General features: G+C 39.6%; 1 protein-coding gene across 13 annotated transcripts in view; it reads left to right on the forward strand.

Annotated features, from left to right (window-relative positions):
- The window catches only part of CHD2 (chromodomain helicase DNA binding protein 2), a 90325-nt gene that overhangs the window by 9510 nt on the left and 55419 nt on the right, over positions 1-25396 (forward strand). For 5 of the 13 annotated variants that reach the window (XM_068409979.1, XM_068409982.1, XM_068409983.1 and 2 more), the window contains exons 2-5: positions 2105-2184; positions 10845-10916; positions 11634-11723; positions 25062-25195. In XM_068409979.1, coding sequence (XP_068266080.1) covers positions 25134-25195 — 62 coding nt within the window. In that variant the 5' untranslated portion in view covers positions 2105-2184; positions 10845-10916; positions 11634-11723; positions 25062-25133. The other 8 variants (XM_068409978.1, XM_068409989.1, XM_068409991.1 and 5 more) reach the window with 6 other exon arrangements.

The following is a 25396-nucleotide window of genomic DNA, read 5'->3' on the forward strand; positions in this document are numbered from 1 at the left end:
AATAATGATGCAATTATACCTACATATACATGCTTGCTCTTAATCTTGAAATTTATAGGCCTCTGCTTTATGTTCTCTTTCCCTTCTGCGGGCTGGGTTAGTTCATGGCAGTTACATTTTCCAAGTACTGACATACATGTTCATTCCTAAATTCACTTCATATGCTTCCAAATCCTTAGGATAACATTCGGTTTAGACACACCAAGAAAAATCTGTAGTGATTCCACTGACCTAAATGTAATTACTCAGTGCTGAATTAAAGGCATAGGCACATAACTTAAGACCTGTACGTTTAGAGTAACAAGAAGAGATCAAAAGCCCAGCTTTTGTTATTAATCTAAATGTTTCTGGACCTTAAAACAAGACACATTAGTAGAGAGAGGTAATAACTTCTTGTTAGATCCACTATTAAATCTTGAGGAAAATAAGTCATCTTTTGGGCACATAGAACCTTGTTCAGGTCTTCTGCTGGGCGAAACCGCGATGAAGGTTGCAGTCAGATCTTTCAGACAGTGATCAAGTGCTGTGGATGTCTCACCCAAGATGTCTTGCATTCCCTCTGCTGCTTTAATTGCACAAAAAGCCATTGACTTCACTTCGGGACAGGACTGTACCAACAGTGTTTTCTTGGGCTGCTTATGTTTTCCCTCCAGCTCACCTTCTAATAATAATCTTTGACTATATATAAAAAAAATACACTGTCAATGATTTCAAGCTGAGACAAATTATGACCATTAATGGTTTTGTCAGAGAGAAAGAGTATTTGTTTCAGCATGGAAATCTGCTGCCTGCAACAGTTAAAGCTGCTAATTCTGGAGTTTAGATGGAGGACATGCCTGACATGCACAAAACTGCTCTAGGCTGATGAGCGCTCTTAGCTGGATAAAGCTCTGGCAGGCGCCCGTTTATAGTGAATTGACTGTAGAAAGAAAATATAAAAGCTCATGGGAAGCATCAGTCTGACACAGAAGCTATTTCTGTTGAAGTGACATTCTAACCCAAGTGTGTCCCTGATATAGTATCACTATATCAGAAATTGATTGGACTCCACATCTGACAGGTGCTGACAAATATGAAGAAGTTTGTTTTGAGCTACAAATATAAGGGGTCTTCTCTTTTGTGTGCATGGTACATTACAACAAAGTGCTTCAGTGCTTCGTCAGACTGTCTATAGAATAAAAAAGTATATGCTTGTAAGATTTCAGAAAAAAGGCACAGTTTCTTTTCACCACGTGTGGCAATTTGCTGAATAATGCATCATTTTGTCAACCATTATATAGCAATCAATAAGATGCCCTATGGTGCTACCTGCACACAAGAGACAAGAATGAAGATCGTTATAGAAGCAGGTTTGAAACTTGCTTGAAATAAAAATCCCCAGGTCTATACTTGCATTTTTGGAGGCCTGGGTTGTTTTTCTTTTCATTCTAGAGTAGCTGTAATTCATCTTGTTCAATTTGAGTGAAATTCATCATGTTTGCAAGGCCTAGAATGAAGACCTTGTGCCTCCAAACCTCCAAGGAGATTTACCAAGAAAGTATACTTCTTGTTAGGCTCGTCCTCTGAACTTTCCAAAGTCTCCACTAGAACTCAAATGGAGAGTTAGTAAAAAATAAAAATTAGAGTTTATAGTTGGGAGGGTTTTTTTGTCCCTGACTTTCATGTGTAAACACATATTTGTGCTAGGTCTCTTTTCCTTTTTCTGATCATATTCCTCAGACACTTAAGCAATCACGATTTACTGACTCATGTTTGCAGCAAATAAATTTCAAGGATGGACAGATGAATGCTTTTGGAAAATGACCTTTAAATCCGCACAAGGAAGTAATGTGTGAAGAGAATTTCAAATTATCTGAGTTAAAAAAAACCCCAAATTATTATTCATTTAATTGTCTACATCTTCTAAAAATGTATTTTTTTCCAGCTACATTTAAAATCCAAATATTCTGAAGATTTTGTTTAAAAGTTATAAAATGTTCTCTTCTGCCTCCTTGCATACCAGTTGTGTAATATATTGGAAAATGGGATAACAATATCTTTATTTTGAAACATAAGATTGGGTATGGCTCTCTTAATCTTGCCAATGTTTGGGTTTTTTTTTCAGACTCTTGATAAAACAATGACCATCTCCCAGTTCAGCAGAATGCTCCTATGACTCTGCAGACTGTATTTACAGTCAGAATGGTAAGTTAAAGAACACTGTTTGCAGTTTCCACCTTTTAAAGAGATTTAAAACCCTACTAATATGTCTAATCCTTGCATGTTTCCAGTCCTGCAACTTTCCAAGCAGCAAACTTTGTCAGTACGGAGAAGTTAAAGAGTGTAAGTCAAGTCAGAGAACCTGCCTTTAATACCCATAGGTATTAAAGTTCCTGGGAAGGTGCACATTACTTTCTTACTTGCTTTCAAAGGTGATTTCAGTAATAAGCAAAGTTGCATCATTCTTTTGCATGTAAGGAGACATGTAATAGCCTTGTTAGCACTTGTATAAATTCTAGTGTCTAAGTCAGTACAGGCAAAATGGTCAATCAGTATTTTTTCTACCATGTCCCAGTCCTCTTATAAAAGTTTGCCAAGCCAAGCAGAATAGTTTGTTACCTAAAAGCTGAGCTTAAAAGCCCAGATCATTTCATATAAGTAGCAGAGGTTAAAAAAAGGGGTAAAGAAACAGATTTGTTTTTCCAAGCTCCAGTGGCTTATTTTAAGAAGAAATTTAACATATTATTAAACAATCACCAAATTCTTTAAGTTCAAATCAGTCTAGAGTTTTAAACTGTCATTAAGATTTCATCAAAATAAGGGCTACTGTATCTTTCCCACTTTTCTTATACCTCTAAGACTGCCATTTAAGGCAATCGCTGTATGTTAAATGCTGATCAAATACAGCATACATACCTTGACTGAGATGGTTACTATTTCTTGCAGTTAAGATGGCAACAAGGGATAATTTGAAGACTATCTGTAATAGTAACAAAGAATGTCAAGTTTCAAACCTCCTTAAGAAAAATGGACTTGATTTCTCAAGAAAAAATATATGTATATTCCTTAGTCAAGCTAACACAAAGCACAATAATTAATCCTCTCACTAGACAACACTTTCTGGTCTTTTATTTGCCTTATTGTATACAGGAACTCATGCAAAACTGAAATAGCGAGGTGAGTAGGTTGTTCAGGAGCTCTTAGATCTAAAATTTGAGCTCAGGCCACAAGATCACATGTACAGAAACAATACTGACTCTTTGATGCATTGTGACCAACAAGTTAAAAATTTGCTTAGGAAAGACAGAATCACAGCATCAACCAGGTTGGAAGAGACCTCTGGGATCATCGAGTCCAACCATAAGACAGTTAAATCCCACAAAAGATATTGGTTCCATTTCTCACTTCTATTATGTCTTTATACTTTTTATTGATAACTTATTTTTATTTGAAAACAGGAATAAAAAGAGCTGAATCTTGGTTAAAATTGCTTCATTTTGAGTAAATTGAAAAAGCACTGGAGTTTGGCTTAGCAGACTTAAAGATTTTTTTCTTTACCATATGTTTATGACACTGATAAGAATTTGTTTCTAATTATTCTTGGTAATAAATCTTTTTCTTGCTGCTCACAAGGTTCATCGTTCTAAATATGAGCACCATAAAAGTGCAAAACCACCATATTAACATAATCCTAGTTTTCAGTGTTAAATCCTAAAAACAAAAAGGGCGTATGTAAAAGTTCTCTGTGTGTAGATGTGTTTGCAATTATTCATTTACAGGCTGGAACAAAAGTCTGGATTTGAATTCCAGTTCCAGACCCAGAGCAGAATGAATAGCACGAGGTGATTGCTAGAATTGGTTTTTATCCTTGCTGCTGTTGTTATTGCTTGCTTTGTGATGGTATCAAAAAGCTTTAGGTAGGATGAATATACCATAATCATCTTCACCAGTCACACAGGGAAGTTGGTTCCATGCTTAGAAGAACTTTGTCTTTATTTACATTTCTGTCTGTTGATGTTGTGTCACTGCTATGAAAAGTCCACAGATGACAGCAGCACAGGCAGAGCCGTACTCTTACAGAGTCTTTGGGCACACTGCTTCAAAATCCCAGGTTTTCAGAAGTGTGATAGAAGGTAATTTGTATCTGCCTGTAATTACTGTGATTTTAATAGTGAATTACTGAGGAAGGAAACAGAAGGAGAAAAAAAAAAAAAGGCAGATTGTTTTAGTAACATATTACAGGTTACATACAAAAACAGAAAATAGGACTAGACATTATTCAGGACAAAGCGACAATTTCTGTGAACACCCAGTTTGGAGGAAGTTAAATGCTTACCACAAAACAGCTTGCTGTGTTCAAAGGGCATTTGATATCCTGTTTGCATATTCTCTTATCGAAATAATCCAAACTATTATGTTTGGCTTAGGGCCTAGAAAATTGTTATTGATTTCTCCTGAAAAGTGATAGAGTTTTGGCTGAAGAAAAGTTTGGTGACATCACACATCTCTGTCTTGTTTAGACTCCTCTTTTCCACTTCAAAAGGCAGATACAATACTTAACCTTTTTGTCAAACATTGGTGTCAGATCTCTGGTTTTTCAATCATATTTGTGTCTCCAAAGAGCTCTATGCTACCTTTGCACCTCGTGTATCGCAAAGAACAAGCTGCTTCACCAATCTTTTGGCAGGCAGGGAAGGGACGCTGCCCCGAGAAATTACAGCGTGCTTTTGCACGTTGTATCTAAGGGATAATAACAATCTTCTCGGGAGCTGGGGGGAAGGAAAAAAGGTTGTAGAAGAAAATAGTTTGGGTGAGTACCAGAAAGCGAGGTTGTGTGCCTCTATTTGGAACTCCAGTCACAGATGCAGTCTCAGAAAATAGTTCCCAAATTAGTAATGGAAACATTAAGTTGTCTCATTATTATCAGACATGTGGTTCATAAAACATGGCTGAAGTATTTGGTCTAATGATACACAAAGCAAGAAAGCGTGTCATCTAAAAGAGAAGAAATAAACTGTATGGAGGAACTTGCAGTTGTGTAGAAATACTGAATTTAGAAGGAAAAAAAAAAATGGGGTAACGAGAATTTTGGAAGACAAAAATGTGAAAAAGGACACCAGCACTGTTCTACTGTTTCATTAGGAAAGAAGAATGCAAACAGACTGTTACCCGTACACAAACAGCAAAGTTGTCTGACGAGTGTGTGGCTCTGGAGAGAGTGGCTGTACTTATGTTCACATACACCTGACCTGAAGCCAAGAAACAGAAGAGGTAATGGATACTTGTGTAAGCTTTTTTGGAGCTGCTTTAGGCCTTGGTAGCCAGGAAGCAAAAGAGCAGTGCTGAATGTATCTCATGAGGATATTGGACTTCCAGTAATTTTTTGGTTACATGTAGCAGCAATACAGTAAGTGACTTTCAAAAACATTTCTGTCTGTAAATGTACATGAATAATTTTTTTTTAAGGAGGAATAGTCTCTTATACTAGACAGTCTGGTATAGTTAGAGAAAATCAGGTAACAGTTTGAGCATACAAGTTAGGTCTTGTTCAGTTACAAGCTTAAACTCTTCTCGCTGGAATCATACTACACTTAAAAAGTGCAATTATGTCCTGAATGCCTGATCTCTTTTCTCCCTTTCATGTGGTTATTGCAAGTGGTCACACTTCGTATATTTTTCTAGGAATGTACTTGTATTCTGGGAAGAAAAAATAGAGGGGCTGGAATTGTACACTGAACTTCTCATCTCGGTCCTTGCTGTGAAGTCATACCTTGCAGTGTCGGCTGAAAATGCCGACGCAAATAGAAGTGCTTTTGCAGTGCCCTACTTTTATCTAGTTGCTGCCTTATCCTTGGTTGCCTTTCCCCTTTTTTCACTGTTGGTAGTTTTCCATGGAGGACAGCATCTGGGTTCTGCCCATGAAAACACCTTTCATATAGTTACATGTGAGTGGTTCCACTGAGAGCAAGAGGATCAGCCTTTGCATGAATCTGAATGGGAATGAAGTTGCAGAACAGGCTTCCTGCTCTCCAGAGTCTCCGTAGACCACAACTTCAGTTCTTCTTGTGCGGGGGAAAAAAGGCCTTTTGCCCTTTCCAGTGAGATGCAGTTATCTCCTGTTTTGCTCTACCATTGATTTCTTGGCTGGAGGCTCCCATGCTGTGGTACCTTCACGCAGGCCACCACCACCCCTTCTTTGAAGTCTGTAACCACCTTATCACCACTGCCTACACAGTCAGCAGATTTGCATGTTCCTTCTCTGCTATCCTGTACAGGGGGGTCGGCTCTTCTCTCTATTTTTAAAGGAAATACATCTCTCAGCTCAACATCATTTACTCTCAGGGACATTAGTGAGTGATTCTTTTCAGCTGACCAGCTACTTCTGGGTTTTCCAGGACCCAGCTCAGCAGATGGCTGCTAAAGTCCAACTGCACAATTTCAAGTGCTAGACTAGCTCCTGAGACTCAGAATCATTTTAAGCAGTGTTGGTTTAATTGCTGCCATAACTACCCACATTATTAGTATAAAGAAGGAAGAATGGGACACCTTTCTCTCTGCTTTTAATGGAGTAAGCTGTGCAAATAAAAGGAGGAGAAAGGCATGCATATCCTTCAAAGTGACTGCTGAAGCACGTAAATATTAATTATGCTGTTCTGTCAGGTTTGATGGGTGTGCCTCTTGCAGAGGAACCTCATAACTGGCTGGGGACAGGCGCTTGTGACAGTGACAAAGAATGTGGGGGATGCCCCTCTATCATGCTGATATCTGAAGTTGTTTCCATGGCAGTAGTCAAAATAGGAGACAGTGTCTTGGTGAGGTCGGCATAGGAGACAGTTTCTATGGTGTTAGCTAAAAAAACCCGGGATACCTAGTTTTATTTGGGTGTCTGTGGTGTTTTTGGGAGGTGCTAGAGGACTGGGATTGATGCTGCGGACAGGCAGGTGACGTGGCCAGTCTGCCTCTTTCCACCGGTGGAGATTAGGAGCAGGTTGAGGGTGTACAACGGAGAGGAGTTCCAGGGCAGTTGGCTGTAGTCGGGTTAAGAGAGCAAAGGGTTTTTTTGTGGCACCACTTTCTGTGGTGAGGTGGAGCTGGAGGGTGGGCTGTGCCAGAGCCCAGGCCCAGCTGCTGCGGATCAAGGGCTAATGAGAACAGAGGTGCTGGTTGTGGGAATGGCAGCGTAGGGTGCGATGGCAAACCGGGCCCGCAGGTGAGGGGTTCTTACAAGCCAGGCTGGGGGGATAAGCCTCCCTGTAGATGGGGGCAGGCTGGCGAGGGCCGCCTCGGGCAGGCTGACGTATGAAGAGATTGCTGAAGCGTGGGCTAGGAGAAGGCGGTGCTCAGAGCAAGCGGGGTCACAGCTGAGATGCGGCGGGGTGGAGCTGAGGACGCCCCGGACAGGTGAGGCCGGGCACGGGGCGGCAGCAGGGCGGCAGGGCGGGCGCTCCGAGCGAGCCCCCCCGCTGCTCTCCTCCCCCCTCACCCTGAGCAGAGGCTTGGGCGGGCGGGGCGGGGCGGGGGCGCCAGGAGGCGGGCAGGAGCCAATGGGAAGCGACCGGCGGCGGGGAGCGCGGCCAATGGGAGGCCGCGGCCGCAGTGCGCGGGCCCGGGGTGGGGAGGGAGGGGCGCGGCCAATGGGGAGCAGCGGGCGGCGCGCGCGCAGCGGAGGGCGGGGCCGTGCGGAGATGAGGGGGGGGCGCTGCGCGCCGCCGGCAGGGGGCAGGGGCGCGGGCCCGCCCCTTCCTCGCCGCAGTGAGTAGCGAGCGGGCGGCCATGTTGTGCGGGGGGGAGGGGAGGAAGGAGTTGAGAGGAGACGGGAGAGACTCTCTCACACACACGGCACAAGATGGCCGGGGAAGCAGCCGCAGCTGCAGCCGGGCTCCCGGGTGCTTTCCCCGCCGCTCGGAGCGGGGAGGCCCGGCGAGCGCCCCGGGTGCCGGTCTCGGGGGCTAAGTCCGGCCCGGCACTCTTGGGGGTTCCGGGGCGACGGAGGGCGGCGAGCCGGGCTGCCGTGCGGGGCTGCCGACGGGCGGAGGGCAATGGCGCCGGGCTGCGGAGCTCTGCCCGCGCCTCTCCCTCGCCGGGCGGGCGCGGGGCCGTTGTCCGCCGCGGGCAGGGCGAGGAGGGGAGCAGCGCCCCGTCCTCAGGGCCCCCGTTGCCCGCCAGCGGGCTGCTCTTCGCCGGGTAAGTGCCTGAGTCTCCTCGCTTCTCATTGTCCTTTGTCCTTGGGAGGGAAAACAAAATGTCCTTGGAGCCGGGAGGGGGAGGGGGCGCCTGCCTCTCCCTGCCCCCCCCCGCCGCTCCCTGAGGGGAGCCCTGGGGACCCCCCTTGGTCTCCGCGACCCCTTTTGGGTGAGGGGGGGACCGCGCGGCTTGGGGAGGGAGTGGCGGGAGAAGGGGTGCCGCAGAGGGAGCCCGGCTCGGCGGCCGCCCCGCTGACACTCGTCGGCTGCCGGGCTGCAGAGCGCACCCCGCCCCCCCGCCATGCAGCACCGAGGGGGCTCCGCACACCCCGTCCGCCGGCGCAGCGCGGAGGCTGGGGGCAGCGGCAGGCGGGCTCCCCAGTGCAGCAGGGAGGAGAGGGGGGGCTGCAGACATGTTCCCCTCCAGTGCAGCGTGGAAGGGGGGCATCTGCAAACCAGCTTCTAACTCCAATGCAGCAGTAAAGGGAGGGGGGGAGAGGTGAAGACTGTACTACATCATCAGTTAAATGTTTAGCCCCGTGTCTGTTTAAAGAGCGTTTGTTGCCCGTTGCTGCTCAGATGGGGAGATGTTTTAGTAGTTTGTAAGAACAAAGACGCCATGTCCTTTTCTCTTAAAAATAAAACTTGGTGGTTTTTTTTTTCGTGGGGTGTTGGCTTTTAACTCTTTCTCAACCAGTAAGAAAAAAACAGGCTGCGGATGAGACAGCTTAGTACTTTACTGAAACAATAGATAAAAATTTACTTCACTTGAAAAACAGCAGTTCAGGTGCAGAACTTTAAAGAAAACTCTTAAGAATTACGGGGAATATGATTTAGCAATTGAAACGGCAATACAAAAACTTAGAAGCTTTAAAAAAAACAAAGCTCGATCATGCCAAGTCTACAGTTTAAAGTTGGCAAAATACTACAGTTGTGATTTAGACGGCACTACGAGAGGAAAAGGTAGTTACTTAAATATGAATTATACGATAAGGAAGCGAATGGGTTTGTGTGTGACATTAAAAGCTTTTAAAAAGCATTTATTGGGTGTCAGTTTTGTTTTTAGTATTCAGTTTGTACATTTTTCAGGGAGCTTGCAGTCATTTCTGTTTACGTAGCATTTTTATCATTGTTTTGATGGTAAATAATTTAGAAGTTGTACAACACCTATTGCAAGACTTTCTAAAAATGCAACTTTAAATGGAGTGCCTGATGTTTGGTTTGCGTTGGCTCGCATTCAGCAATTACCAATTTAAGGGTAAAATTGTAGTTCCAAATGTATAAAAAGTCACTGTAGTAGAGTGAGAGGTAAATACTAAGAACTTTAGTTTTAATTGGAGATTGTGTATTGCCATATTTGTTGGATTTATCTGGTGTACACTTGTACAGGCTTATAAAATTCCGTGCAGGTTTTAAATATTGCAGTTGGAGGTAAATCGACGTTTTTTGGCACCTCCTTTGCAAATATGAATCCGTCATTGCAGCAATGAAAGTTGGCTATTTTTTTTTTTTTAAATGTAAGTACAAGTTTCGGCAATCACTGGACTTCTATCACCTTTATGTGAAGTGTTGGGTATCTTTTTTTTGGATTTGGATTATGGTGGTTTTATAATCCCAGCAACAGTTCTGCAGTGTAGAACAGGTTCTGACATACACACTTTGCTGAAAAGAAAGTTCTAGCTTTAGGTGGGTGTCTTCTGTATTTCTCTTTTTTTTTTTTTAATATATTAGGGGATAATTTTTAAATAGCTTTGACTTGTTTTTTTCAGCTACTGAAAATAAAATAGCAGCTAAGTGTCTGAAAATAAATTGCTCTTAATTCTTAACGTATTTTATTTGATGGTTCTGCATTTTTGTATATCTAAGGTATAGGAATTTTAATTTATGTGTAGATGTCTTTTAATGTAACATTAAAATGTTATCTTATTTACCCATGTATTTACAGAATGATTCCAAACTTCTCCTAGAGTATGAAATAGCGGTGATAAATATAACTGCTGCGAAATAAAATGTTAAGCCTTTTCACAAAAGGCGAGAGGAGTTGGCTAGAGGTGGTGCAAATATGGTGTTCCTTGTGTTAAAGAGCATAGTTTGGATCTGATTAAAGGTTAAAGAAGCTGAAGGCTTTAAAACTGTGTTTTGAAGGGCAAAAAAGATACCTTTTTTTGGAAGATCAAGTAACTTAGGACTTAAAATTCAGAGAAGCTGATGACAGAAGCCATTTTAAGATTACTTTGCTGTCACTAGACGTTTTATTTAATTTTGTGTAGCCTACTTCTAAAGACTTTAATGTGGAAAAAAAAGTCCAAGGACTGAGAGGTATTGTGTGATAAATTACTCTTAAGAAAAAAAAAATCTTTAATTGGCTAGATATTTGATCTTTAAGTCATTCAAAATTAAAGTAATAGCAGACAGAAGAGCAGATTGAAGTTATTCATGCAAAAATATAGATCATGCATGTTGTATGTCACTCAGTCTTCATCTCCAGTCTTTTTCTTCGGCCAAGTACGTACAGCCACCCGTACTTTTATTTTTAGAGTTGAGTTCTAAAGATACAGTTACTGCTATGATAAGTTTTTCCTAACTTAATAATTACCTAAAGATCAATAAATTTCAGGCATCTGACTTGTTCTGCTTTTCTAAAGCAAAATGCTGAAAATTTCCATACTTTCTTTTTTTTAGGTAGAATTCCATGAACAATACCTTATTTCTTGACTGGCTTCCAGAAGAATCGTTCATACCTTATTTTCTTAGGTAAGAGTGGTTATAATTTGTGGTAGTATTTTAATTTCCTTGTTATTTTTTTGATCTTGAAATTTGCCTTTTTGCTACTGTGCAGACAGGAAAAAAGAAATCTCATCTTTAAATTGGAGGGGACACATTTTAGAAATTATCTGGACTTCTAAAAGACTTTTTTTGCAGATATGGGTAGACTATCTTAAAATAACGTGATGTTTATGCTGCTACTTCTGTATAAATTTTAGTTTACTAAGGCTGTTTAGTAAGTGGCTTATTTTTTTATATATGTGAACAGATACATACACATTATATTTGGTGGGAAATGACAAGTCTTTTCATACAAACCCAGACATTCTGTATATCCCATTTCACCAGTGAAAATATGCGTTGAACTTCAAAAATAGATTGTTTTTTGTCCTTAATGAGTTTGTAACGTGAACACTTGGGGATATTGTAGAATTTGTGTATGACATTAATAACCCTAAACTTCAGGTATTCATACAGAAGGGCCCTGTTTTTGGGCCCTGTTTCTTGGTTTTGGAGACCTGAATGCTAATGCTTGACAAGGGTAGAATAATACATTTTTATTAATAAAATTTTTATTAATTGTAAGACACCGTATGTGTTTTGAGAAAGTTTATATCACTTGAGAGCATTAGAACTGTAGGTAGAATCTATATGTACCTTTGTTTTCAGACAAACCTGGTTTTGTGTTTTTTTTTGTCTTTAAAGGCTATTACTGGATATTGTTCTTACTTCCAAAGATCCAGATGGCTGGCTGGGTAAAAGACCTTGAGCAAAAATCTTTACTGTGCATACCAGGTATGTTATACTGTGTTGTGTTTTTTGTTTTTGTTTTAAATTATCCTGGTAGGAATTTTTTTTAGCAAAATAAACAGTGAACTTTTAAGATACAGTGTTTTATCTTGTTGAATTCTCTTTCAAGTTGTAGTGCATTTGAAAACTGTTAGTATGTACTAAATACAGTAATGTTAACGTCTCCTTATACATCCTCTAAGATTTTTGTGGTCACTCATAAATAAGACTTTTTTTAAGAATGTGAAATGACCATGTCAACACACTATAAAATAAAGCTGTACGTGTGAGGATTGCCATCTCTGCTAAGGATGTTCAGTCTAATCAAACTTCAGAATTGCTTTTCCTTCTGTTCAAGGTATTTGTTCATTAGCAAGTGACACTCGTAAGCTTTTCCTTTCCAATAAATTGTTTTTATACAATAAACTTAGAAATTCTCTTTTCAGTGTAAATTTTACTCTAAAAGCCTAAACCTGCACCCAGTCGTTATACAGTATCTTGCTGTCCTCGCAGTATAAACAAATCAGTTTTCTAATGTTGAGTATTTTTTTTTTTTTACTCTTTAACATTCTGCATTTAGAGACAGAGTAACATGTTACATTTGAGTCATGCTTTCACCACCGTGTAATTAAAAGTTGGGGATCTTGTTTGCCTGTCTTAACTGGTTCCTTTTCACAGCTTTCCGTGCTAATGTACTTCAGTACGTGTTCAGGACCTCAAAGCGTAAGGCGTCTTCATGAAGACATGTCTATCAGGATTCTCAAAAATGCTCTTGATAATTTGTTTTTAAAAATTACATAATTTATCACGATAACTTAAGAATACAGATCTTGTGAACCCCTGCCTGAGTGCAGCTGCTCTCTTTGGCTTGGATAGGCTTCAGCCTGTTCCTGTAAGAGAAGTCATATACCAATTTTGCATAAGCTTTTTAAAAATGTCTCTTTAGCTTGTAATAAACCTTTATCTGCAGTAAGTCACTGCTGATATGCAAGGCAGAATTCGAACAATATTTATAGATAAGAGGTATGCCGTACACCATGGATGTCCTACGACAAACACAGCTAATGAACAGGGTTGTTTGGTATGTTCTAGAACTTCAGTATGTAACTGTCTGATGTGAAGTTTGAGAGTTAGAAGTTTGTGTTGGAAATTATCTGGTACCTTGAGAAGAACAGCGGAACACATTTGAAATCCCACGTGAATTTTCAATTTAGAGGGTCAAAATCACCAGATATTGCACAGTACATCACGATAAAGGCAAGACTAGCCTGATTCACATAAAAGTCTGATAGTAATGATGGGACTGAGCTTGTCAAACTCAAGACTTGTATTCTAATGGTAAATCCTTAAATGTCTAAAGCTGCAACTTTTAACTGACCTGCTCTTAAAAAAAAAAAACAAAGCAAAAAAACCAAAAAACAAAACCAAAATTGAAAAATACAGTGCTCATGAGCAGAGTTGACTGACCTGAGCGTTTTATGATGAATATGAAATTGAGCACTTTGATCTTTATGGTCTTACATATTCCCTATATCGTCAATATGTTGTTTTTACTGAATAGATATGATAATAAAAAGTTTTAAATGCCCCTTGTTACTTTTGTGAGCTCTTTGGAGCTGCTTTTTCTTGTAAGAACACTGTGTTTTCATCTAGTAAATGGCAGCTTAATCTTCGAGTTAGGTAGAACTCAGTAGGCTAGATGCACGCTACTGGGGACTTGAGGAAAGTTTTATGACCACCCTAAAGGCATACTAATGAGGATGGATGAGGTCAGAAGAATGCTCTCTGGTCAAGCCTTTAACTTTTTCGGTGGAGAAAGCTGTTCCTCTGTGGTGGTATAAAGCTGTATTAAGTATTCTCATAGAATTAATTTTTAGCATTGACAGCTTATATGGAAAAACATTGGTGTGGTGATACGTATCATCTGTGCCAAAATACTTTCTTAATTTATCCTGAGAAAGAATCTGATGTTGGGTAAATAGCTTTAGAACGTGTGACTTCACCTCATGCTGTAAGAGGAGACACACTTTCCTGATTCTTAGAGCTAGCAGTGCCAATCTTTTGGTGAAGGAGTCATGGACCTATGATCCAAGGCATGTTTTGTGTGGCGTAGGCCATACTGTACTTACGACATCTCATTCTATAATTTAAAAATTAAAATAAGCCACAACTATGACTACCTTAAAAAAAAAGTAAATCCATGTTTATTTTAAAATCTGGGATGGATTTTTTAATCACATAGGGGCTGCAACAGTTACTGTGAGTAGTCCGATATAAAGATTTTTGGTTTGATATTTATTAAATAAATTGAATGTTAAATAGGAAATACAGATGTTAATCTGAAAGGCTACTTTTTTTTCAGCTGGAACTTGTATTTACTAGCTTTATAGTTCGTGGCTCTTGGCGTAAGCTTTCAGCTTTTGTGATGCATTCTGTAGTTCGGGATTGAATGTTTTGGGTATTAAAATTTGAAGACTCAAAATACAGTGATATATTTTATAGCTGTGGAAAAACGATCTCTCGTGTGATCATATGAATGAAATGTAATACGTTATTGACATCTTGGTGCTGTTTTTACAAAACTCATTGTTTGGTTCATTCGTTCAGCTCAGAGTAGAGAAGTCTTACTGCTACTAAGTGGTACCACCCTGAGAAGTATTAGATTCCTTGTGCAAAATTTTGCTGAGGTCAGGGTAACGCGCTCTGCTCGAGTCGTAGTAACTTTTTTAGTAGAGGAAGCTGTTCCTCTGTGGTGATATATAGAGCAATATTGAGTATCCTCATTAAAGTTTCTGTGAAATTACCATAACTGGATGCTAACTCTAGAATTAAAGAAAACAGAAACCAGCCTGAGTGCAGATGATGTATGTTTAGCTGTACTGTAAATTATTAAAAATGGCTGGGAGCTCTAAGTTGAAAATCTTTCAGTCATTAACTTTACCTGGTCTTCATATATTAAATTGTAGTTTTTAAATGGCTTTTTTTGAGTCAATTAGTGCATATAGGAGAGAAGGAGATTTAAAGGGCATAAGTAAATCTCTTGCCTAGTTCATGTCTTTGCTTTGCATGACTGATAGATGCCTCTTGGATGATCAAAGTCTAGCAACCATGTTGTGTTTCTTCTACAAAGTGCCTGTCCACCATTTTAGTAGTACTTCAGTTTTGTGCTTCCATTTAATAGCAGCTGTTGGATCACATTTTAAATGCATGTTTTAAACCTCTGTATTTCATGTTCATTTGGATATTCTGCATGTTTGTGCCAGTTTACTACTATAATTTTTTATCATTTCCCCTTTCTAAAGGGATCTTTTTCCATATTAATAATTTCAAGTAAAGTACATCAACAAAGAAATTACAGTTCTGTTCATCACAGCTTGTTTTCTGCACATCTGAGTAGCTATCAGTTTGAAGAGGAGAATTTAGAAGATTGTAGAAAATTATGCATAGTATAATATCACTGAATAGGTTCATTAATTTTTACGTATTTGAGGCTATATTCCAGTATAAGTAGATTCTGAGAGATCACAAGAGAAGTAGTTTGCTTGTACATGTTAGGTGGATAACTTGTATGGCTCATGATAGTGGATGACTTAATGCCGTTGAAATTTACAGTAAAAAAAGAGGGGTTCATGAGTTGTTGTAGAGTTTTAGGTCTTGTTTTAATCTTACTATCTCTGCTTAAGGTGATTTTGATTAAATGTTTATTGATGTGGATTGGCAATAAGCATTTTCAAATCTGAGTTTACAAATTTGGGCCTTGCCCGTATATGGATAACTTGTTCCATATCAGTGTGTTAAATACTTCCACTGCGTCTGGCTGATACCACCTCCTAGTAAAATGAGTATTTTAATTATTTTATGTGAAGGGCAGATGAGTTAGTTTCAGCATACTTCCACTTGAGGCCCAATGGATCTTTCTCAAAAATTTCAAAAAGATTTTTTTTTGGTTGCTTTGTTTCTCAGGGGATTTGTGTACAGGACTGGGTCTGAATTTCTTGGGTGGTTTGCACAGGTTCTTTAATAACAGGTTGCCTAGTGATACTTCAAATTTTTTATAAAAATGTCTTTTGCACCATATGCTGTGATCCACTGGGAATGGTTTTTTTGTTTTGTTTTTGAGGATAGGGCTTGTGTAATAGTCTTAGGCTAGTGCTCTGGTCTTCTAGGCCCTTAAAGTGTTTTTTTTATTTTTAAATTTTCTTTTAATTAAGTGTTTAATATATAATTTTCCCTACAGATGTGTTGAGGAATTGATTTACTCACTGTAAGCAAAATAACTGCTCTTGGTTGAAGCACTGGTAAGTTGTTATTCCTAATAACATTTACTTTGTAGCTTTTAAAAAAACCCCAGCAAACACACATGGCTATGATGTTTAACTTGCTGAAGTTTTGGGCTGAATACATCCTGAAGTTCGTTAAAGTGTGTCTGTGTGTGCATGTGTGTTTCTAGAAGGTTCAGTTAGAAGGACCACAGGAACATTCTTACTGGGCTCTTAGGAAATGAACCTATGCTTGGATAGTACTCTCAACCTGTCTTGCTGCTTTCATATCTAATTGTAGTTCTTGGGTCTTCTGCTTCTGTGATTTGACTCCATATTTTGTTGAGAAGTATTGAATCATAGATTTGCTTCTTCAGGAGGGTTTGGTACGCAAATGTCTGTCTCTACAGAGAAGTACTACACGCAATTTGGATAACAAATGGTGTGGAAAGTATCATAGCAGGAAGAACTTGTCCTACAAGCATCTCGTGTTGTCCGTTTATGCTTCTGTCAGGATCAGTGAGGGTCTTTGAGCAGATAGTAACTGTCTTCTGTTCTATGATTGTTCTGTTTATGTTCTTCATAAAGTTTCAGCTTTGCAGAAAATGGTATGTAATGCTGATACAGTTACCTGTATTAAACTGGTAGCCGATAGAGTTCATGTAGGAATGATTCCCTATATAGTCAAAATGCAAAATCGGCAGGCTTGAGTAGAAAAATTAATTCAGTTCTATATTGCATGAATATGGGGATAGGATTTTCTCCAGTTTCCTTTACTAAAAGGAATTTGGTCTTGATGACCTTTTGCTGTCTCTGGCACATTCTGTGACTCTTGGGAGTTGTCTCTGGGAAGACCCAAGTCCTTTTGTCTTCCTGTCTGCTTAAAATTCAGACTCCTTGATTCTGCTTTTTTAATTAGGGCGTCCATTGCATTTTGTGTACATGAATTAACCTTTTCTTTTAGTGGGAAGCTCTATTCCTATAGAACTATTCTTCGGAATATAATTTCTTTAAAAGAGACAGTTTCTTGGAGACAGCTCTTTCAGTATGACATGCTACCTGATTGAGTAATGCTCTCCTTAGGCTGCAGACGGCTTGAGGAAATGTTGTTTGAAGATGCAAATATTCTCTTGTTTCAGTGGATAGATGATAGTGATTTTTGGCGGTATGTTATCAGAGACCCTCAGCAGCCATGCTTCCCATGTACGAACCGCCACCTATGCTGCCTCAAGTGCTAGAAAAGCAGCTACTCCCTGTTTGTACTCCAAAGTCCCATGCTTGCTTCTCGTCTACTCGTGCGATGTGGACACCAATGTAGAGCTCTTTTGAAAGGATAAGGGAGTATGTGGGGATAAGGTGCAAACCCCACTAGGCAATGTTATCATGGCCTTGTGCTGCTTTTTGGTACATTTTGTTTTGAACCAATTTTGTCACTGAGTTTTCAGTCCTGAAGCAAAACAGTAGAATTCATGAATTTTGAGGAATTCTGTTCTTACTGTGTGTACATGTGCTCAGTTTTGATGATCTTTGATCAGTGTTACATCTTCTCTTCTACTGTGTTCTGCAAGCTTTGTTACTTTGTTCTTTCAGAAGTCTTAAGCTATTTTTCACACTGCAGGTTGTAGAACAGCGTATTTCTTGCTGTGTTAGAAGTAAATGTTACTCCTTCCAACTATTCCTCAAAACTCTTCCTATGCTGTTCACTGTTGCCTTTTTTCCCCCAATCACCTGCTGTAATCTCTAAACATGTGACTTGTTCCATTTTTATATTAATCTTCATCTGTTTCCTACATTTTTCTGTGTGCATTTTTTCTGTTTTCTCTCATTGGATTGTAAATTAGCTGTTGTCACATCTGGTTTCTTGAGCAGGAATTGTGCTTTTTGGTTACACACTGAGTAATTCTTCTGTCCTTTTCTGTTCTATAATCCTTACCTAAAGGAAAGGGTGAATGTGAAACTCTTAATTGACTTAGGAACAGTTGCCTTCAAAAGAAGTTGTCTTCAAAATGCATTAGTAAATACATGTAAATGTACGGATCTTGAAAGATGTGGTGTTACCCTCTCTGGTTAACATAGATAATGTTTAGTTGAAACACTGATTTTTTTTTTTTTTTTTTTTTTAAATAGAGGGGGAAAATACTTGAAAACAGCAGGAGCTTTATTGAAATTTGCATACTCTGCTTAATGCAATAAAATTTATTATTTAAAAATAATACCCACAAAAGTGTGCATATGTGAATAAAGTCACATCTTGCCTGAAATTAATCTCTCAATCTGAGAAACCTGGCAAACAGCCTTTCTTAGCTAAAAATACCTGATCCTACATGAGTTGTGCTTCTACTGCTGTGCTTACTGAACATCTAATAGTGGTAAAAGCAGACTTAGGACTGTCCAGAGTACTTAATTACTTTTAAAGACTGGACAGAACATAATTACGGACTTTAGATGTCAACAAAGGGCACGTCTGCTTTTTCCTTTAGTGTAAAAGTTACCAGAGACGTGTCTTTGAGAATGAAATCTTGCTTTAATGAATTTTCAAGTGTAGAACTCCAGGTTTGGTTTGCTCAGAACCTCATTCTGTCCATTCAGCTCCCTCTGTTGGAGTGTACTCCCTTTACTAGCAGTATGTCATCTCGGTTTTTAAATTTAAGCCTCAGAGTGTGAGAGATTTCACTCTGGAAAACTTTGTAGATGTGTTGGTGTCTTACGCACTTGTGGTGATGCATGGGTGTGGTGTTTCATGTGTTGTTATTGGCCAAATGCAAGGTGTCAATAGATGTGAAATTGTTGAGGCCATGGTTTTGGCCATAAGGGATGTCTCTTATTGCTGTGGTCTCTTAATAGGTAGAACAACAAATAATTACAAAAAAATTAAGAGGAAAACTTTGTAAATTTAGATGTTTCAAAACCATTGCCTTAAACCTTTAGGCATGGTTGTGAGTGGTTTCCGTCCGTTGATACGGAGTGTCAATATGTTACCAGTGATTTGAAGGAAACTTTGAAACTCTTACATGATTACCCAGGTGCCTTATTTATGGTGACCGAAATACTGTGTTTGGAAACAGGTACGGCAAATAGTAAATAATAGAGCTTGAAAAATGGGATGATGCCTAACTGATGTTACAGAAGGAATGAAATATTTATGTCATATAGCAAAAAAATTGGGCTATTCAATGGCTACCTTCAGCGTCAGATGTATTAGTGGAGAAGGAGTATATTTTTGCAACATTATTGAAACTTCTTAGTAAAATGTGCCTTAATTCATAAGTAAACAAAAGCTGTGAAATCTTTTAAAGCAAATGTAGATTTCACATGAAAAAGCGTACAGATTGCTATTAATATTTTGGCCATTACTATGGCATCTTTTTGATGTATGAATAACTTAGAGCAAGGGCTGTTGTAGCATGTTCTTAATTATAATATATCATGAGTTCCATTTACTGCTAATTATTTTACAAGGTCAAGAGAAGAGTTTAAAGTGAATGTGGCAGGGTTACTTGCAGAGTTTTTGGTACAACCAAATGTAGGTGAACCTGGTAGGGAAACTTGCCCTTAAATTGCTTTTGGCAGATCTTGCTGTTGTGTAAGGCAGAAGGCTAACCCAACTGAAAAGGGCTGTTCGAAGTTGGCTAATATGTAACTAAATTACATTTTTGAGAGGTGGGGAAAGCTGATGCCGGTAATTAAATTTACTTAAGTTTCTTACAGTAACTATAAAAATTATTTTATAAAAACTATTTATGGGGTTTCCACTGTGCTCATGTTAACACTTCTGAATATTTGATCGTGACAACAATGGGCAACTTTGTGGTAGTTTATTTTTCATGTTTTGGTACCTCAGTCAAGGCATTAGCATTAAAAAATATTCAAAGTTTTAATTTGTCTTCAAATGCCTACATGGATTTGAAATTAGGCTCGTGTACCAGTGAGAACTTAAAAAGAAAAAAAACCCCAAAGAACCCCAAAAATCTGTTTATTCAGTTTAGTGTGGGGAAAAAAAAATCTTGCAAAATATTTAATTCCTGTCTTAACTGAGGATGAGTTGAATGCTCAAAACAGAATTTCTGCGAACTCGAATGTTCGATTTCTGGTTCTGAAAATGTGAAGATCCGTGATTGAATACTGTCACAACTATGCACTTTGCCCAGTGCAAAGCAAAGTGAATTACCAGATCCTGCATTCCACTTCCATGTGCTGTACTACTTTTCCATTGTAGTTAAAACAAGGACGCCTGTAGAGGGATATAAGACAGGACATACGGGCAGTTGTGGAAGTCAGACTGAGGCTCGTTGCACTGGTTCCATTGCTGTTTGCTTTGCTGTAACTGGTGATTTTGAAATGAGAGTGGGGAAACTGGACTGATGAGGCAGAGACCACTAGATGGCCCCACTGATTTTTCCTGTACTGTGGGTAATTTCTGCATCACTTCTTGTGAGAATCTGCCCAGGATTATCAGGGGAACAACATAGTGGTGGAGTTGGCTTTCAGACTAAAATGAGCTTAAATCTATACACATTGAAAAGAATAAATTGACGTTGGAGTGCAGATACTCAAAATCATGAAGACATTTTTAAAACCTTTTTTGCATGTCAGTCTCTTCTACAGTTAGCATTGGTTTTAAAATGATGTTCTTGACACTTATTAACTTCCTGTACTTGGTTTTGCACGTTAGGAAGAGTAGTATTTTTTTTTAACTACATGAGCTTATTTTTCTTGGAAGAAAATGTAAAGAAGGGAACATCTGGTTTGTATTTATCCGTGTGGAAGTCATTTGATCAGTTTGGTTTGTCACTCACCTGTGGGCTTGGTTACTGTTACATGAAGAGTAAAGTTGGAATACGGATCAGGAGTAGTATGGTGGCCTTGCTAAAGGCAACTAGTGTAACTTGTTGCCATTTTCATCTGACTTCTGACATGTCATTTCCCACCAGTAACTAAACCAATCATTCTGTTTGTTTCTAAGTGTCTTTGCTGTTGCACTGTATGTCTTTCATGAGCTGGAAAACTGGGTTAAGATGGTGGAATGTCTTGTCTTCAGTCACCATCTGTATATAGGAAACCAGTTTTCATGACTGTTACATTGGTTTTGATGGATCTGTGTCTTTGAAGAAAGGAACATGGACAGTAGTTTAAAAATTTGGCTTATTCTAATAAACTTGGTTTTCCACTAAGCAGTGTCAGCTTTAGTAGATGGGTCAGTCCAATAAAGATGGTTGCCAGAGCAAATATCTCAGATGTCCCACTATTGATTTCTCTAGTGTTTCAACACTATGGAGAAATTTCAAATCGAATTTATGGAGCCTGAAAGGGTTTTTGAACTTCTAATCGTTCCTCTACTACTTCTCTCTAGTTTTGGTTGAAGTTTATATTTTTGACTCTTGAACTGATGATTTGACATTGTTTATTCATCATAAAAGTAGATGTTCTGGAATGTGTAATATAGAATGAAGCAGCAGTTACATGTTTAAACTATCTTCAAGGTACAGTAGTTGAATGTCTTAGTTTAAAGATATAATCTGTATTCCAACAGCATTTTTCTTTTAATTTTCCATAAAGAATCCAATCAGATGGAGAGTGTCAAAAGGAGTCTACGAATGAGACACCAAGATGGCAGTTCCACTGTTGATTGAGAGGTTGAGGAAATGGACTAATGCATGAGTGCTGTGATATGTCTGTCCAAGAAAAGGATGTTAAAACATGGACTCTTGTGTTATTAAACCAGAGAAGATCTGGGTTGTGATCATCATGTCAAAATGGACTTTGCACTTGAATTAATCAGGGGACTCTCGTTGACCATCCAATGATGGATCTGTTTGAGGACTGGATGGCAAAATTTTACTTTGGGGTTGTGTATGCGTAACAGGCAAATTCATTTGGTAAGAGATCTGTTGCTACCCCTTTGGAGAAAATGTAATGTTTCTTAAAGTGACTTAATAAAAGGCTTTGGTTTCTTTCACACTTTGTGTTTGTCCTTTCTGGCTGAATATTTTTTTTAATTGTGTTGATATTGAAGTGGGTTACTTTTTTGGTTACTACTAAAGTGAGAAATACTTTAGCTACTAAGCACTAAAAGCAAGGTAAAATTTTGTGCAGTACTTGATTTAAAATGTGGTTTTCATTTGCAAATTATCTTCACTTTGCCATGACTTCCAATGAATTTTTATTGCTGGTTTGTTCATTCAGGTGCTTAACGTTAAGGGTTTTTCAGTACTTGGCCTATTGTCAGGGTGCTTCTGCTGAACTTTCTGAAGTTATTTTAAGACGGAATTGATATCAATTGAAGGCTGGGCAAATATGACAATAAAGGAGCACCTGAATGTTTTGTGTAACTTTTTCAGGTATGCTTCTTTGGTTGTGTACGGGTATAGAAACTTTTCAACAGATTTCCTGAACAGCATACTTCCTAAACAGTCTGTTCTGTCTTAAAATTGTTCTGTACAAGTGTCCAATCTGCTTCACTTCTATTTAATGTAGGCTTAGCTGCGTGATACTGTACGATGTATTTGATGAGAAAAAAATGAGTTCTTTTTGATGTTGCTACAGATGACATGTTAACCTTTACAAATGAATTTTTAAATGGTTCTAATGTTCACAAAACAATTTCCTTTCAACTTCCTTGTGGATCAAATAGTTAAGTTGTAGCCACCTTCCTATGTATGTTTCACTTGAAATTGATAGTTGTCTTTGTTTTATGCTGGAGGGCCAAGATGACAAACCTGGTCCTGAGATAACCTAGGTGTTTTCTTTTAAAAACAAACGAAAAACAAAAAAAAACCCCATTGTGTGTGTTTTACCATTTGGCTTTCTCAGACTTGGTGAATATCCATTTTTACCATGATGAATTACTCGTACCTGTTAAATCCAGCTGTTTTGATGATACACGCTTGCTTGGGTTTGGTTTTGCCATGTCTTATATGGTGGAGCTGGATACTGGGACCAACCTAAAGGGATCCCCATTCAGGCGAGTGGATTTCCTTAAGTGTTGCCCAAAATTGCTTGGAATGGTCTTGCATTGTGTTTTTTAGTTCTTGTAGTTTAGGTATGGGGAGTCTTCTGTAAATAATGGGTAAACTGGAATTCTTTAAAATGGACTGTGGCAACAGAGCATACCTACTCAAACCTCTTGATGTGGCAAGATGATAGATTGTTGGAGGATGTGAATGGCAAGTGTATGGAGGAGTTGATGGGGACTATCTTGGTTCTACTGATAGAAGCCAATGATTTCAGGCTGTTGGGATGCTGTGCCATGGATGTCCCCATAGAAGCCTAGACTGGCCCATTACCCCCTTCCCCCAGCAGTCCCCCAGCATCTGATTTCACTGTCTAGTTGTGATGCTTATGGATATACAAGATGTCCTTGCACTTTAAGGAGGCTTTTGCTTGTGGGAAGACAACTGGTGGTCAGCATACAAGTGGTTGGGGGATGCTTGGATCTCCTCTGTTCCCTCTGTAATGCATCCTCTCAAAACTAGGATGTTGTATTTGAGACGTTGCTTGATTTCCAGTCCTACAGCTCGGCTATTATGTGGCTTTAAAGTTCATTTGTTCTGTGAAAATCTGTTAATGAACATTAATGGGTTAAGAACGTGAATTCGAAATAACCCTTTTAATGGCATTGGCCTTATTTTACGGCAGCGCCTTCGCGTGACTGATGCAAAATGCGTAGCTGTTGGATTTTTATTGTGGGGGAAACCACTAGGGAGGCGCTGTAGAGTCGGGGGGCTGCCAGCACCGCGGGGCTCCCCTGGGAGCGCCTGCCACCCTGCTCCCAAGCTGTACGTGCGAGCGTTGGGTGACCAAGCGGAGGAGCTGTTGTCTTGGGGATACTGCCACTGAATTGCCAAAAAGCTACCCCCGGGTGGGGGGACCCCCAAGGTGGGTCGGTGCTGGCTGCATGGCTCTCAGCTCCACTGCCATTCTTTCAAAATGGCTTGTAACAGCACCACTTCCTGTCCAGGGAGGAAGTAATTTTAGCCCAGGCACTGAAATATTTAGCAAATCTTTAAAACAAAAGGCACAAATTCCATTTCTTTCTGGTTTTAAAAGGGTGCCTGAGCCACATGGGGTTAAGGTACCCCTTCAGCTGGGGTAGTTGGCAGGAGCCAGGGCTGTGGGGGGTAGCAGGCACCCTTTAGGTGGAGGCTATCTCTTTTTTTTTGGTAGAAATGAAGGGGTGGGTCTATGGTACATCACCTGAGTTGTGGGGTAAATGTAGAGAGTGTCAATCAAAGGCAGAGCTCAGAGCTGGGAAGGAGCTCTAGATGGCGGCTGTGCCTTAGAGAGAGCGCGCTCAGCTCCGTGCCTTCCCCAACACTTTACGCAACTTTCCCTAACTTTTGGGCAGCCTCAGGGGGCCCCCACAGCCCCTTGCCTCTCCTAGGCACTAATCGGGGGCCGAGCGGACCTTTTTCGGGCAGAAAAGCAGCTTTTGAGGGCTCCCTTTTCGTGCCTTGCTGGAAAGAAGAAGCCGTGGAGAGAGCCCAGGTCGTTGTTTTTCCAGCTTAGAAGCCATGGCGTACCTCCATTTTTGTGCGCTCTCCTAATGAGCTTTTTCCCCCGGACATTTTTCTACTAATTATTGCTTCTTTTGCTTTATCAGCAGCATATTTTTTGGGATTAGAATATATATTTTTTTTTCATTCTCTGAAATTTGTATTTTATCATTCTGACTCTGAATATTTTGGATCTAATGTTTTTCCACTACCCGAAACTAATATCGACTTGGTCCTGGTGGCGGTGCATGGATCAGGTAGGTGAGCAATTAATAATAATAATTTTTACATTTCTGCTGTTTTAGGTACTTTGATTTTCGACTGATTTGAGCTGTATTTGGGATGACGCAATAAGATACAGAGATTATTTGCATCCAGTGTTACTTTGGGAAAGTTTGCAGGATGCTCCTCTGCTGTGTTTATTCTTGGATTTTTCTTCTAAAAATGATTATTTGTTTTAAATCTCCGTTTTGCCGTGTTGATCAGTGTTGTGTATTGTTATAACAGTATCGTTGCAGCGTCAGGACTTTGTTCCTGATAATGAAAGCCAGTGAAACGAGCTGGGACCTTACCTTTCTTTCAACTTTTGACAGTAAATACCTGGGCACAGGACTTCAAAGCAAACAGACACCCCTGACCCCCTCTTAATATTTAAGAATAAAAAGATGATGAGAAATAAGGACAAAAGCCAAGGAGAGGAGGGTTCAGTCCACAGCAATGCATCGAGGTATGATCTATCAACTTTCTTTTTTTTTTTTTTTTTTGTAAAACCTGTGAATACCCTGTTTACTTTGACAGCCTTGGGTTACTGTCAGTGCTTAATACAAAACATTTTACTGATTTTGCTTCCTTTTTAAGGAATGACCTTGAGATTGTTAGCATGCCACACCCTAATTTTTTTTGGTAGTAATTTCTGAAAGTTGTGTTG

Source organism: Nyctibius grandis, chromosome 11 (genome assembly GCF_013368605.1).
Source record: "Nyctibius grandis isolate bNycGra1 chromosome 11, bNycGra1.pri, whole genome shotgun sequence".
Lineage (NCBI taxonomy): Eukaryota > Metazoa > Chordata > Aves > Nyctibiiformes > Nyctibiidae > Nyctibius > Nyctibius grandis.